The sequence below is a fragment of the Salvelinus fontinalis genome, chromosome 42 (genome assembly GCF_029448725.1).
Source record: "Salvelinus fontinalis isolate EN_2023a chromosome 42, ASM2944872v1, whole genome shotgun sequence".
NCBI lineage: Eukaryota > Metazoa > Chordata > Actinopteri > Salmoniformes > Salmonidae > Salvelinus > Salvelinus fontinalis.
Genome location: NC_074706.1, coordinates 15,094,845 through 15,109,536, shown reverse-complemented (window position 1 = coordinate 15,109,536; position 14,692 = coordinate 15,094,845). Strand labels below are relative to the sequence as shown.

The following is a 14,692-nucleotide window of genomic DNA, read 5'->3' as shown; positions in this document are numbered from 1 at the left end:
AAGGTGAATGCACCAATTTGTAAGTCGCTCTGGATAAGAGCGTCTGCTAAATGACTTAAATGTAATGTAAATGTAAATGCAATCTGTGATTGGAGTGGTTACATTTCACCAGCCCCATCCCTCAGCTGTTTACAAAAAATGAGGCGGTGAACCACTGCTGTTTGAATCCCGTATTGCCCCTTTAAAGATGCTGCTACAACCAAGTAAAGGAACTTTACTAATAAAGCATAACAGGCAGTCATTATTTCCAAAATGTGGTAATTTTATTTACAGTTCAAGTCAGTCACATGCAAAAAAACATTATGAATAAAACAGAATTAGCAAAAGAAATGCATTCATTATTTTTTCTTTCCAAAATGGCAATTAAATATACAAAAATAGAGCTTACAAATACTGTACAGCAAATTTCTTCAAAAATATTCTGCTGCAGAATTCTTAATTCTATAAACAATGTTATATCACAGGGTAGGATGGGTAGACCCCCCAATGAGGGTGGGGTAGGGTTCACCCATCAAGGGAAGAAAGTGTGGGAGGTTGGGGTAAGATGGTGGGGTAGGTTGACCCACTGAGAGAAGAGGGTGGTGGCTATTGGACATAGTGGGAGGTTGGTATAAAGTGGGGTAGGGGCGAGACAGGGGATGTACTTAAACGGGGGTAGCGCACTACAAGAACTATACACTGGATAAACACACACCATACACAACATTGAGAAAGTTTTCAGTGAGGCAGTGACGTGTTAGAGGCCCAAGCGGCCAATTACACAGCTTTGACCTTGAGGCCTGGCCCACAAAATGGGTGCCAACAGCTAGGTATACAAAAGATGGTTCACTCAGGCCGTTTACCATTGAAAAAAATGTCTACTTAAGGGGATGGCTCTACTATAGACACCAATGCGATAGCAGCTTGGTCTGGTCTACTTAGTTCATTTGGCTTCCATTGAAACAGAAAACAAAAATGAGGGAGTGGGATGTTCCACTTCCTCTTCTGTCTCTGGGTATACTTTCTGAGATAAAAGCACCTTATAGAAAGGATACGCGATAAGGGGTCCGTTATTACGTAATTTGGTTGCTGTCGTGACAAAGAGCCTCACTCTCCTCTCAGTAATTCATGATATTGAAGCAAGTACATCATAGTCCTTTAATATTACAGCCCCAATAGTCTGGCGGTCTCTGGAACACTGCTGACGTCCATGGAGATTACAGTGGGGTGACTCATCACTAAATTCATCAACCGGCCAAACTCCCAATGTTTTCCAAATAGATTTGGCCTGGTACCTTGTGCAGTAATAACTAGTAGACGATAGGTGATTATTCACTATGAATATACATATTATTCCTTCCTCTTGCGTAAGGGCCTATAACTGCCTGCTGTTCTGGCACTTGACCGTGGCTACTTTCCAGGACTCGGAGAGAACCTAGAACCATGTCTGGTCCGAGAAGCGTGGGGGAAGGATTAGGGAGTTACACAGGAAGAAATGGGGTATAATAGATAAGGGTTCTCTTCTGACCTTCAACTCTCGTTTGAAAGAAATCATTACATAATGGCTGGCATTGTTACAATTCTCGGCTGGGCAAATGGCAGTTAAGTGCGCAGATGCAGTGTTGTCGATGGAAGAATTATCGGTGCACAATGCACAACCCCTCACAGTAAAAAGTGTTTATGCAGTATGCCGTCCTACCAACACTACTACTACTCCATGTACAATTACAAATGGTACAATTGGTTGCAGGTGCAGTCGCCATTTCATCGCATGCTTTCACATTATCGGTCTCGCCCAGTCCTATGTTATATCTCCCTCTAAACCGTAAATTCAGAGACAACCACACGTAGTAGAGGATGAAGCTTCAAGACCGGCTGTGTTTCATGTTGGCTACGAGTTACAATATGGGAGTCTTAAGGGAATAAGAAAGTGGCGGGGCTAGTTGTCAAAAGATAAGTTCGACTGGTCCAAAGTTGGGAGTTTTGAGATGAATATCAGAGTCGAAGTCTCTTTGTACAAAGAGGTGTGTCATATACTTATATTTGAGTGATATACAGAAAGGGTGACACCTCCATTGGTTCCTGGGAGGCACATTTGTGTGTGTAGCCACACGGGTACCGAAGCGACCCGCACATGCTAGCAACGGCGGGCGCCTTCAATAAAAAGGTTATGGTTTTTCTCATTCCACATTCGGCCAGACTAGTGTCTCTTCGAACAAATGGCCAAAATGAACACACATCGTAAGTAAAGCACAAGTTAAAAAAAATATAATCACAATCGTCATCCTCCAACACAATAGATATTATTGGGGGCGGGGGGAGACATTGTTTCTGATATTGGCAACAAATGTTATACTATTCTTTTCACCAGCTAGCGACAGTAGGCTAACATTCCCCTCGGTTGTTGTTCGAAAGTAAGGCCAATGGACACAGTCAATTTCGTTGGGTGGTTGATGACTCTGTGGTCTTAACACTTCAAAAACGGAAGACGGTTCATAGAATTGACTAGAACTCTAAGAATACCATTCCATTTTTAGGAGACACGAGCGCAGTGGTTCTGGAGCTGGGCCTGATGCTCGGCACTGAAAAAGCCGGGGTCCTGAAAAGTTACAAACACTTAAGAGGGAAGAACCGAACCGACCCTGTTAGGACAGACAAGGCTGCCTTATAAATGAAGGTGTATTGAACAGCATTATTATGACCCATCACCTAGATCTAGTCTGTGACCTTTGACACAAGCTGACCCCTGACCTATGGGACACTGTTTCCCCCTCTGTTCCAAACTATCACACAGCACTTTTACTACAGTGATTCCACAAAAGGTGGTGGAACAAAGCACCAGGGTGGAGGGGTTGGTGTGTGTGTGTGTGTGTAGCGGTGAACAAAGCACCAGGGTGGAGGGGTTGGTGTGTGTGTGTGTGTGTGTGTAGCGGTGAACAAAACACCAGTGCGGAGAGCGCAATTGGGGAAAGCGCTAGAATGAGCCTGCTAAAACACCTATTCTCTACGACTGCTGACCAGGCCCTATACCAGCTCAATGACATCTACCGATATGCTGAGTGCTGCCAGAATTTGAACTAGATGCTTAGCCTACATCCCTCGTAGCATAATTAGATCAATGCTAAGCTAAAGCTAAATAGCTTTTAGTAATTACTAAATCATAGAAGCAGCTTTGAATCATTGACTGAATTGAGAACGAAGTGAATGCCCGGGTGCTCCTGTTACTACATCAGTAACGGCTAGCAAACAAGAGACACGGTCTGTTGCTTAGTTTGCATAGTGTCACAACTTGGTACATTTCGCCAAGCCTTTCACGTTCCAAGGCAGTGCCGTGTCACCCTGTAGCGTTCACTACCATCATTCTGTGTCAAAAGTTGGAAATGGAAATGCAATTAACTGAGCAAACGTGTCTGGTTTTATACGTTTATGTATAGCGGTCAAAATGCAACAATGCCTTAGTGCAGGGTTTCTTAAACTATGGGTCGGGACCCAAAGTGGGACCTGGGCATGTGATAATATAATCACGCACTATTTCTTCTTCATTTGGGTTGTTGGCGGACCATTTGGGTCAGGGAAGGATAATCAATTTCTAATTTGGTGCTCAAACTGGAAAGGTTTAAGAACCCCTGCCTTAGTGGACCAGTATTTGTTCTAGGTTTCATAAAGATTAGCCTATAGAATATATGATTCTAGACATGATCACGTCGGAGACAATATGGAATATAAATCATCTTGTCATTATATGAAGTACTCTTGTTTACTATTTATATTTAGTGTGTCGATTGGGATAGTTGTTTTAGACTTCCATCAGGCTAAACCTCATTCAAACTCAAACCAGAGGACAGCAAGAGAGGGATTTATTTTTAAACGTAGAAAACCAAAGAGGAGTCTTCCAACTATGTGTTTTCATAGCGCTCCGTTGCCACAAGCTGAATGGAGTAATGCTTTGGGAGCGCTGCGGGCCGGGGGGGTTCTTATGTAACAAGAACAGAGGCATATGATTGGATGTTAGCTCTAGGGGTGCCATGGGCTCGGGGTGTTAGGTTACTCTTACTTCCTGGTCGCTCGTCCACAGGAAGTGACTGAGGCCAGGACCCCTCCACAGTTGGGAGTGTGTGTCTGGGGAATTCTACTATTTTAATTTGATTCGACCCTTATAAAACCTCCTAGTGAAAAATCTCTCAATGAAAATACGACCTTGGCATTGTTGCGTTTTAACAATTAGTTCACAAACAGAATAGTAACTATAGTTTTTTTCTGAAATGACAGATGCAGACCGTGAAAGTGGCCACAGAAAGGCCTTGTAAAAAAACACACACAGCCTGTGTCCCAAATGGCACCCTATTCCCTAAATAGTGCACTTTTTAGAGAATAGGGTGCCATTTGGGAACGCAGACGCTGAGGTGTGCAGTGAGTAACAAACTGTACAACCTTCATATGCAAGAGGGGACGCAGAGTCGGATGCACCCATGAATCACATCCTAGTCACAAACCCACATTCGAACCCATGCCCTCTTAATTCACATTAAGTTGTTTAAACACCAAGTACTGAGGTTGGGGTGACCCTCCCTTCATACACACACCTCCAATATCCTTTTTTGCATGTGTGAGAGGGAGGGAGGATCAGGCCACAGAATTCTGAGGTTCCTTGAGCATCCCATGAGTATCCTGACGTCAATTCATTTGGAGGCTACTGTCCCTTTAAGATAGTATGCCCCCCCCCCCGCCCCCAAAGAAAAATCTCCACTCAACTAAAAAATGAACTCATGTGGCTCTATGTACACACAAAAAAGGTTCATCGTAATAATAAAATAACCTTGTTGCTACTCCAACCTCCTCACAAGCAATTTAAGTTTGAGTAAAATGTTTAAAGTGCTTGTAGAAAAAAAATTATTAAAATACAAGTTTAGTCGTTAAAAAGAAAACGAAACGATGAAGCCATTTTCATATCAACGTGTGGTAGTTGTTGGTTTTTATGTCTCTTATTCGTCACACGCTGGTGTCCCCAGAAAAGTGCTTTGGTTGCGAAACGGTCAGAATAGTGACCACGGCTTCTTGTCCACAAGAAAAAAAAATGTAATTGTCAATAAAAGAACCGTTATTATAAAAAAATCCGTATGTGAATCCACCAAAGGTAGAGAGATGAGAGGAGGAGAGGCAGCAGATTCACTTCTTCGTCTCTGTCCGCATCGTAACACTGTTGTGTTTCTCCAATGTCTGCCCTGTCTTTTAATCATATATAAAACGCCTCGATCGCACCTACAGAGTCATTGCGCAAAATGGTGCACGGCATCATCTGGATATGCGTGCGGCAAAAGTTCAGCATTCACCTTCTGCTACCATTTCCGTCAAGCCGCCTACCCATACAGTTCGATGCTGCAAGGTAAACACAGCGTTCCATTGGAAATGAATGTACTTCTGGTGTACCAAAAATGCAATGACGCTGTCGGTGTGATCGAGGCATAAGTGTACCTGTACATGTGTGTGTGTGTGTGTGTGAGCACTGCGGTTTTGCGCTACACCAGATTTTCCACGCCTGGCAGGTGCTGCTGTATGGGCACGGTGACGTCGATGGTGACGCCCGCCTGTTGGGCGAGCTGCAGAACAGGCATGTTGCACAGCGGGCACACCTTCCTCACCTCCAGCCACTTAATGAGGCACCTGCCAGAGAGAGAGAGGGGTGGGCGGAGGAGGGAGGGAGGAAGGAGGGAGGGATAGGGACGGGAGATAGAGGATGGTGAGGGATAGAGAGAAACAAGATGGTTAATCTTTCTGGAAACACTTATCTCCCTCACTAGCTTTAAGCACCAGCTGTCAGAGCAGCTCACAGATTACTGCACCTGTACATAGCCCATCTATAATTTAGCCCAAACAACTACCTCTTCCCCTACTGAATTTATTTATTTATTTTGCTCCTTTGCACCCCATTATTTCTATTTCTACTTTGGAATGGTAGATTTGCAGTGCAAGAAAGTGCAGTGTTTTACTTGCTATATTGTATTTACCTCGCCACCATGGCCTTTTTTTGCCTTTACCTCCCTTATCTCACCTAATTTTCTCACATTGTATATAGACTTATTTTTCTACTGTATTATTGACTGTATGTTATGTTTATTCCATGTGTAACTGTGTTGTTGTATGTGTCGAATTGCTATTTTTTATCTTGGCCAGGTCGCAGTTGCAAATGAGAACTTGTTCTCGACTAGCTTACCTGATTAAATAAAGGTGAAATAAAAATACATTTAAAAAAGGGTCATATAGCAGACGCTCTTATCCAGAGCGAATTACAGGAGCAATTATGGTTAAGTGCCTTGCTCAAGGGGCACATCGGCAGATTTTTCATAGTCGGCTCAGGGAGTCCAACCAGCAACCTTTTAGTTACTAACCCAACTCCCTTAACCCCTAGGCTTAAATCCTCACTTGCAAATGTGGGTGACACCAACATCGACTAGACGTGTGTTTCTAGTGTTGTCTAAACACTAGCCCTCTGTCTAAACACTAGCCCTCTCAGTTCAGCTCTTTGGACTGCTGCATCCAGCTGATCTATTTCTGACTGCTCATAAAGAGCTAGCACTAGAAGACCAGCGGGCTTATTCCACAGGGCAGACTGTTCCGCATAGCAGCTAGAAATAGCTCAGTAGCTGTTAAAAAATACTTTTTTTAAAAGACTCATCATTCTCCAATGTGTGTGTTCTATGTCTACCTGTTCTGTGTGTTCCATTTCTATCTGCAGCCATCTACCATCCCCACATGTTCAGCCCTACTGAATACGGATGCTCTGTGCTATGCATTGTTAACTGAACAGAGAGGGAGACTACAGCGTGAGACAGTACAGTAGTTTGATGGGGCCTAGACTAGAGGCACGTCCCAAATGGCACGGTATACTGTGCACTAAATAGGGAACAGGGTGCCAAAATGTCTGCACTAAAATAGGGAATAGAGTGCCATTTTGAGACGCTACACTAGAGCTTCTGCCCATGACTCATTGCTACTGAATTATTTACAGTGGGATGGCAGTTCTATTTTGGTACACTCTGGTCCCGCAGGGGTGGAGAGGGATTCACACATAGGAGTGAAGGGGGAGAGGGACTGTACCACTGTGCTTCCTTCTCACGGTCACCTACTAGAGGGGTGCACATGAGGGGGACAGAGGGAGGCGGGGGTAGTTCATAAATCTTCTGCTCTCTAGTGCCATCTAGTTCTCTGCACGGTCCCAGAGGGCCACACACAATCAGTGGAGTGTGTTGACATGCAAGTCAGTGTGTTGTGATTGAGCGGGCCCCGCCCCTGCTCCTGTCATGTGGTAAAAACTAGGCCAAGGCTCGACGTAAACAGACCAATTTAAAATTGTCATGCTGGGGGGAGGAAACTCATTTGGCCCCAGGCCATCAGAGACTTCCAATCCATCAAGCGCTGCATTGTGTTCCTTTGCACTTTGCTCTCAATCGGTCGTTTCCTTTCTCTGTAATCTCTCGCTCTCTCCATCGCATTCACCCCCTCCCCTCTACTTTCACGGTTTTCTTCAGTCTCTCTCTCTGTTGCCGTGTGCCGGGTTACTCTACTTGGAGGGGGTGGGTGCTGTGGATAGCGGTGAAGAAATGGTAGTAAGGGGACCATCACTTTTGCAGCCGAATCATAACATGTTTGACTTGGTCCGGTCCACAATATTGGCTCCACATTGCCCCTCAGCAGAAGGTACTGTTATGGTGCAACTGGGGCTGAGTGCGCTGGAAACACTGGACTAACTGTGTTGATGATAAACACTCTGTGTGAAGAGGTCGTCCACCATTTTGGATCAACTTTGCCCCTGAAGCTCATCAACAACAGACCAATATTATTGTTATTGTGCGACTGGGCTGAGTACAGTGTGTGTGAATTACACTAGAAGGAGTGAGTTGGAATCACAGTTTGGATGGGAAGGGCTCTGTGTACCATTTTGAGTCCAGTTTGACCCACATGCTCATCATTAATAGAACTTGTTGTTGTGCAAATGGGGCTGCATACTGTGTGTGTGTGTGTGTGTGTAATGGACTGAGCTGAGTGAGCTGGAATCACTGTGTGGATGTGACTTTGTGTGAGGAGGCGGGATGCACCATTTTGGGTCCCCTTAGCCCCACATGCTCATCATCAACACAACTTATTGTGCAACTGGGCAATCCTTTGGAATCGCAGTTTGGGTGGGAAAGGGGCTCTGTGGTACAGGGTTATGTAGATGGTGCTCAACAGCACCGTTTAATGTTATTGTGAGACTGGGGCCTGAGTGAGTCTGGAAGAGAGCCTAGGCTTAGCTGGGCCAGGCCCCATCCACAGGCTCTGTGCACAGTGTGTGGGCATCAGCCAGTCCTCTGGCGTACTTACTTCCTGTGAAAGGCGTGTTTGCACGGGCAAATCCCCAGCTCGTCTTTCTGTTTGAACTCCTCCAAGCACACCGCACATATCTGTTGACACAGACAGAGAGAGAAGGGCGGGAGGGCAGGGTTAGCAAGGCAGCAAAACAACCACTGCTACTGTAGTTGAAGTTTACTGCGAGATCGAGACAGAAAGAGAGACTAAAACAGAGGGGGAACAACAGGGCTGTTAGCACTAGCAGGGCAGAAAAACAGAAATAACGTAAACAGCCAACCACTGCTACTGTCTTGTAGAAAAGGCCTGCACCCAAAACGGCACCTTATTCCCTATATAGTGCACTGCCCTTATTCCCTATATAGTGCACTACCCATAGGGCTCTGGCCAAAAGCAGTGCACTATGTTGGGAATATGGTTCTATTTGGGATACAGGGAAGGCCTCATTATCCTTGTCGAGGACATGTGTCGCTCAGCAGTACAAATATCCAAACAGAAACACACTAAGAGGTTGTATCTTGTTATTCAGCTTTACAAAAAGGCTACATGAACAGAGAGAGGAGTTTGCATATTGTGGTTTAGCGACATTCCTTCGCACACAATTCGTTTGAGTCGGGCGTCTTATTTCATAGTGAGTTGGGCTGTTCTCCTCTCGCTCGCTCATAAACAGTACTGCCGACCCTCAAGTTGAGTTGAATTGGTTGGAACACAAAGGTCAACTGCTGTACTCCGGTCGTTGGTGCCACCACGGTCAGCTCAACTGAGCAACTAAAAACAAGCATGCTCTGTGGGTAGATAATCACTCATTGGTTGGACTCGGGATGGAAAATCAAACATGGACTCAAAACTAACCTCCAAAAAACGACTGAATAGACTTGACCCACTGAAGGGAAGTGCTCATGGGCCTATTTTAAGACTTGTGTGTTTTATTATTTTAGTTAAAACACTTGACAATGACACCATTTCCCAAATCTACAAAGACTTCACAGATGACAGATAGAGGAAGCACACCCAGTCTTTTCCTGGAACGTAGCTTCGAGATATCGGGTTTTGTATGTACCGTTATGGCAACGCATCAAGGATGACAGACGTCAGCATCTCAAACTAAAACATGTCTGGGCATAGCCAGAGGGAGCGTCAACACGCCTTGATATATAATTTGTACACTTCTGGGCATATATTCATGAATCGTCTCAGAGAGTGCTGATCTAGGATCAGTTAGCTTAGCCTTTTAATCATAATGAATAAGACAACATGGACATGGGGACCTGATCCTAGATCAGCACTCCTACTAGATGCTTTAAGAATTATGGGCCCTGGAGCCCAGAGGAATGTCGACGATATAAGCAATCACCTCGATATACCACTTCTCATGCCAGACCCCAATATGTGATTTCTCAGGCCTAGAAAGAGTGGTGACACACCTCGAGATAAGACTCCTCGGGCTGGAGAAAGAAGCCTTTCCCTCAAACAGTAGAACGCTTTAATTCAACTGTGACGTTACAGAGGAAGCATTCTGGAGAGTGGAAACAGAAAAGGCCTCTGCACCTGGAGGGTTGTAGAAATTAAACTTACGTAACACATACACAGGGGCATGATCGATTCATCATAGCCTCCTGACTAAATCCAGAAATTACACTGTACACACCACTGAGACACACACACAGTCGCACACACACATCCACCAACCAGACAACGATGATGTTGATTGCGCCCTCAACGTCACACAAGCCATTAAAAACCAGTTGAAACTAGATCCGGTAAGGGTCTCCTCAGCCCAAACCAGTCTGGCCCAGCTGGGTGTGGTGTACCGTGTGTGTACCTCCCTGCGTAAGGGTGCCAGCCCAGGCAGCTAGGCAAATAGGCCTAACTAAGACCAGTAAGCTAGTTAATAGCCTAGTTTGGCCATGCTGAAGCAAATACTAGCTGTGTAGTAAGACAAGAGAACCCCACTCATGGAGAGAGAGGGACACTTGACTGGGTATTTAAAGTCACTTTTTGTGGAGGGCTGGATTCAATCAATCCTGCTTTAGCAATATTGATGCAGGGATCGTTCTTTACAAAAACTACTGTATGCGTAGTGCGCGTACACAGGCCTTAACCTGTAAGCATTCACCTTAGGTCGCCCAAAGTCAAATCGGCAATGTTATAGGACACGTCAGGAGAAATTAGGCTATGCATCAGTCTCATGGCACCCTATATAGTGCACTACATTTGACTAGAGCTTCATGGATCCTGGTCAAAAGTAGTGCACTAAGTAGGGAATAGGGTGCCATTTGGGACGCAGACTGTTTGTACTGCAGTGCACGTTCGATTGAACGGCGTGCTGAGAGGCAGTGGTTGGTGTGTGTGTGGCAATGTGTTGACAATGACTGGGCGCTAGAGAGGCTGAGGTAGTGCGTTTATGGCTGACTGATGAAGCATTGGCCCTACTGTCACAATTGTTTTCTGTGTGGGCGGCGAGAAGAAGTGTGTGTTTTGCGCGTGTGTCGCGTTCTGTGATGAAGCATTTAACCCACTGTCACAATAGGACTGTGTGGACTGGGAGATCGGAGTGTGTGTGTGTCTGTCTGTGGACACAATGGAGAAGGTACAAGACAACGCTGCTGACAGAGGCAGGATGGAGACCGGCAGACTGGAGAGAGCTCATCTACTCACTAGCTTGTCAGTGCTGCTGTACACACACACACCCCATTCACTGACCTATTGGCACTATTGTGTGTGTATACATTACTGCCAGTGGTGGTTCCACAACGTTCATGGTGAATCCTCCTTGTAACGGCAGCTCTAACCAGACAAAGCTAGTAATGTTGTACCCCGGACATTGAAATCGGAACATTACCATTATCATTAAGTGCGTCACTATGTCCAAGGGTACTGTCAATCCATATCAGTACAACGCATGACATCTTGTCTTGGGACAACAGCCCAGGAGGCTCACTACACAGTGACGCAAATTACTAGGTCATATTCAACAATGCGTGTAACATTCCCTCAATATAGAAGAACTGCTAGTGCTGTTAGAGTTGGATAGAGGGCACATCTACACAAACAGGATTTGTGTCAAGCGTGTCCTCTATCCAACTCTATGTGCCTATCCTTTTTACCTGCGGCCATTTGGCTACAGTATTACGTCGGGCGGGACCTACTTTGGAGTGCTACACTTCAAGGACAAAAGGCATACTTCTCCCCCTCTCCTCCCTTTTAAAAAAAAGACTAGCTTGGGGCTGGGGATGAAAAGAGGTACTGCCGGCTTAGCCCTCTAAGGTTTCTCTCTAGTCTAGGGTGTAGTTCGAGACGAGACGCCATCCTCTCTGTTGAGCTCCATTGAACACTAAACCCTGGCTCCTTCTCATTCACTAGATCGACGGTGTCCGTTCTTTTCGGTGCCCGCTCTCTAACTATGTTGGTACACTAATGAGAGGAGAGGCGTGATGTTCCATACGGCACGAAACTGCATGTCTCAGCACCACCTCCTCCTGTGTGTGTGTGTGTGGAATCTATGAAAGTGAGCGTTAGATCATGTAGATGAGGAGTGCTTTAAATCTGATAGTTGTGTGCGCGATATGGACCAAACAGCACATCAAAGCACCACCTCCTCCTGGGCTCAGTACAGCACACACCCAGGTCTCACAGCGTGTGCGAGTGTACGAGGGCATGTAGATAGATGTATTACTATCACTAGAATAAATTGGTGTGCCGCTGTGCTCAACTCTGGAAGGCAGTCTCTTTGGGTGTAGCCACGGTTACAAGAGCAACCTGCACTGAAAATAGTCTACGGAGCCTGCCTACATACAGTTAAAGTTAGCATAGTGTCATTACCCCCCCCCTCCCAGAGGATCTGAGCCCTAGGACCATGCCTCAGGACTACCTGGCCTGATGACTCCTGGCTGTCCACAGTCCACCTGGTCCTGCTGCTGCTCCAGTTTCAACTGTTCTGCCTGCGGCTATGGAACCCTGACCTGTTCACCGGATGTGCTACCTTGTCCCGGGGACCTGCTGGATTTTTCTCTCTCTCTCTCCCCTGAACCTGCTGTCTCAACCTCTGAACGACCCTGCTGGTCATGGACGTTTGAACATCTTGAAGAACAACCTGGCCTTAATGGCCATGTACTATCTCCACCCAGCACAGCCAGGAGAGGACTGGTCACCCCTCAGAGCCTGGTTCCTCTCTAGGTTTCTTCCTAGGTTCTAGCTTTAAGGAATTTTTCCTAGCCACCGTGCTTCTACATCTGCATTGCTTGCTGTTTGGAGTATTAGGCTGGGTTTCTGTACAGCATTTTGTGACATCTGCTGATGTAAAAAAGGCTTTATAAATACATTTGATTGATTGATTCAAGAGTCAGGACATAGGGACACTGGAGATAGCAGTAATCATATGAATATTTATGAGACCACTGATCTCTCGCTCTCTTTATCTCTGTCGCCGCGGGGGAAAAATCCCGACCACTCCAACCACCGCAAACCCTGGAATACATAAATCATAATGAATACAAATATATGGACAGAGGGGACCTAATCGGTTAACCCTGAACTAAAGTATTGCTTAATTGGTCAGAGAAGGGGTCAAGAACTGCTAGAACGAGGAGCTCCACCTTCTCTCTTTGTAAGTTATGGCCCGAAAGTCCCCTCCCATTCTGAAATTCAAAAGACGCTAAAACATGTTTTTTTTCCAAATAACCGCGGCTCGTTATCCTACGCATCCCGTGCAGTCCCGACAGATTCTACAGTACCAGTTATGTTTACGTTGATCTGTCCACGAGAGATTAGAGGGGACCTGATCCTAGCTCAAGCACGCTTTATAAATACTGGCCCTGGCCACCCATTGCTCATCTTGGTCCGCATCCCAGCTTACATAAGACTTTCCTCGTTGCTCTCGTAACACTGAGCAACAACCCAGCAACACAGACCACAGTCCACAAAGATAGCATTTAAAACAAAGCCAGACGGCCTGTGTCTGATTGAAAAGCAACCGCTCTGCTCCGAATGCCAACAGGCCTCATGAAAATTAACGACGGCAAATTCATTTATTCAGTCTGGCTCTATTATTACCGTTCCACCTAAAGGTTGCTTGGCTTGTGTTCGGTCTGAAGTTTCCCCTAGGTACAGATCTAGTTTCCCCTGCCCAATCCTATACTTAACCATTAGTGGAGAAAATGCTAAACTGACCCAAGATCAGCAGAAACGTCTCTCTTGCGCTGGTTCGGGCTAGGCCAGTTTGTGAGATACAATTCCTATTAACCAAACAATCAAGTTCTCCTTGTACCGTTCTGCGTAGTTCTAATCCCATGTAGCCACTTAAGAAAACCTGTTAAAGCCCTTTGGCTTAATGAGCAGTTTGTTATGCGAGTATTGTACGTGAGGTGCATGCGTGCGTGCGTGTATCAGAATGTGTACTGGTCAGTGTGTATGTGCGCGCCCAGGCAGGCTAACTATGGGTTAGGGTAAGCAGCTCTACCTTGGAAAGGAAATGGGGTCACCAGAGACCCAGGCTGAGGCTAGTGGGGGTTTTCCATTCTGAGTACAACTGCACTGAGCTAGAGGAGAGATGGGCTGCATCTCATTCCTGACAAGTTGGCCTCCTCCCCTCTACAACTGCACTGAACTAGAGGTGAGGGGCTGTGTTTCATTCCAGATGACCAGTTGCCTTCTCTCTATCCTGAAGAGAGAGCAGCATGGCAAGGAAACTAGGCAAAAGTGAAGCTATCGGTTAGGCTATATTTGTCCAATGGCCTTAGTGGCCAAGGGTCGATTTGAACTGTGAAGCGGAGATATTTCTGGAATTAAACGCAACCGGGGACAAAGAGCTTTTGAGTTGGAGACAATGTGGGGACAGTGAGGGGGCGTAATGGGGACCTGAATGGGGACAGTGGATCACCCCCAGGGGCCCATTTAAAACTACTGTTGAGGGCCACAGTCCCTTGGTCACCAGAGATGTCCATTGCGAAGCTCATAAAAAGCAGTGTGTGTGTGCACGCGTATTCAAACTGAAAAACAATCAATCTATAGGCAATTATTGGCAAACAGGGAGCATTGCTGCTCCTACCAAACCATGCCCCTGTAATGGTATTTCATTCATGCTCCTGATATTATCAGTAGTGCTGTGAACATAGACCTTGTCTGTGTCCCCATAAGGCTCTGAACAAAAGTAGTGCACTATGTAGGAAATAGGGTGCCATTTGTGACGCAAAGCCAGAGTTAGGCTTATCTTATCAAAACGACAGCGGCCGATTCATTCAAAAAAGTAGGCCTCTGTTTGCTATGGGAAGGATCGCATGTGAAAATACGGCAAGTCAAACGGAGCCGAGAGCTTATTGAAGCCAAAGTCAAAGCTTGATAATGTCAACACTCAACAGCGCAACAGCCACAT

The 14,692-nt window shown here is 45.8% G+C and overlaps 1 protein-coding gene across 2 annotated transcripts in view; it reads right to left on the bottom strand.

The window, feature by feature from the left end:
- Positions 1-241: 241 nt before the first annotated feature.
- LOC129841280 (RING finger protein 24-like) overlaps positions 242-14,692 on the bottom strand; it is a 53,334-nt gene continuing 38,883 nt past the window's right edge. For both annotated transcript variants that reach the window (XM_055909475.1, XM_055909476.1), the window contains exons 5-6: positions 8,338-8,417; positions 242-5,640 (exon numbers count right to left, since the gene is read on the bottom strand). In XM_055909475.1, the coding sequence (XP_055765450.1) occupies positions 5,496-5,640; positions 8,338-8,417 (225 nt within the window). In that variant the 3' untranslated portion in view covers positions 242-5,495. The remainder of the gene's footprint in view (positions 5,641-8,337; positions 8,418-14,692) is intronic.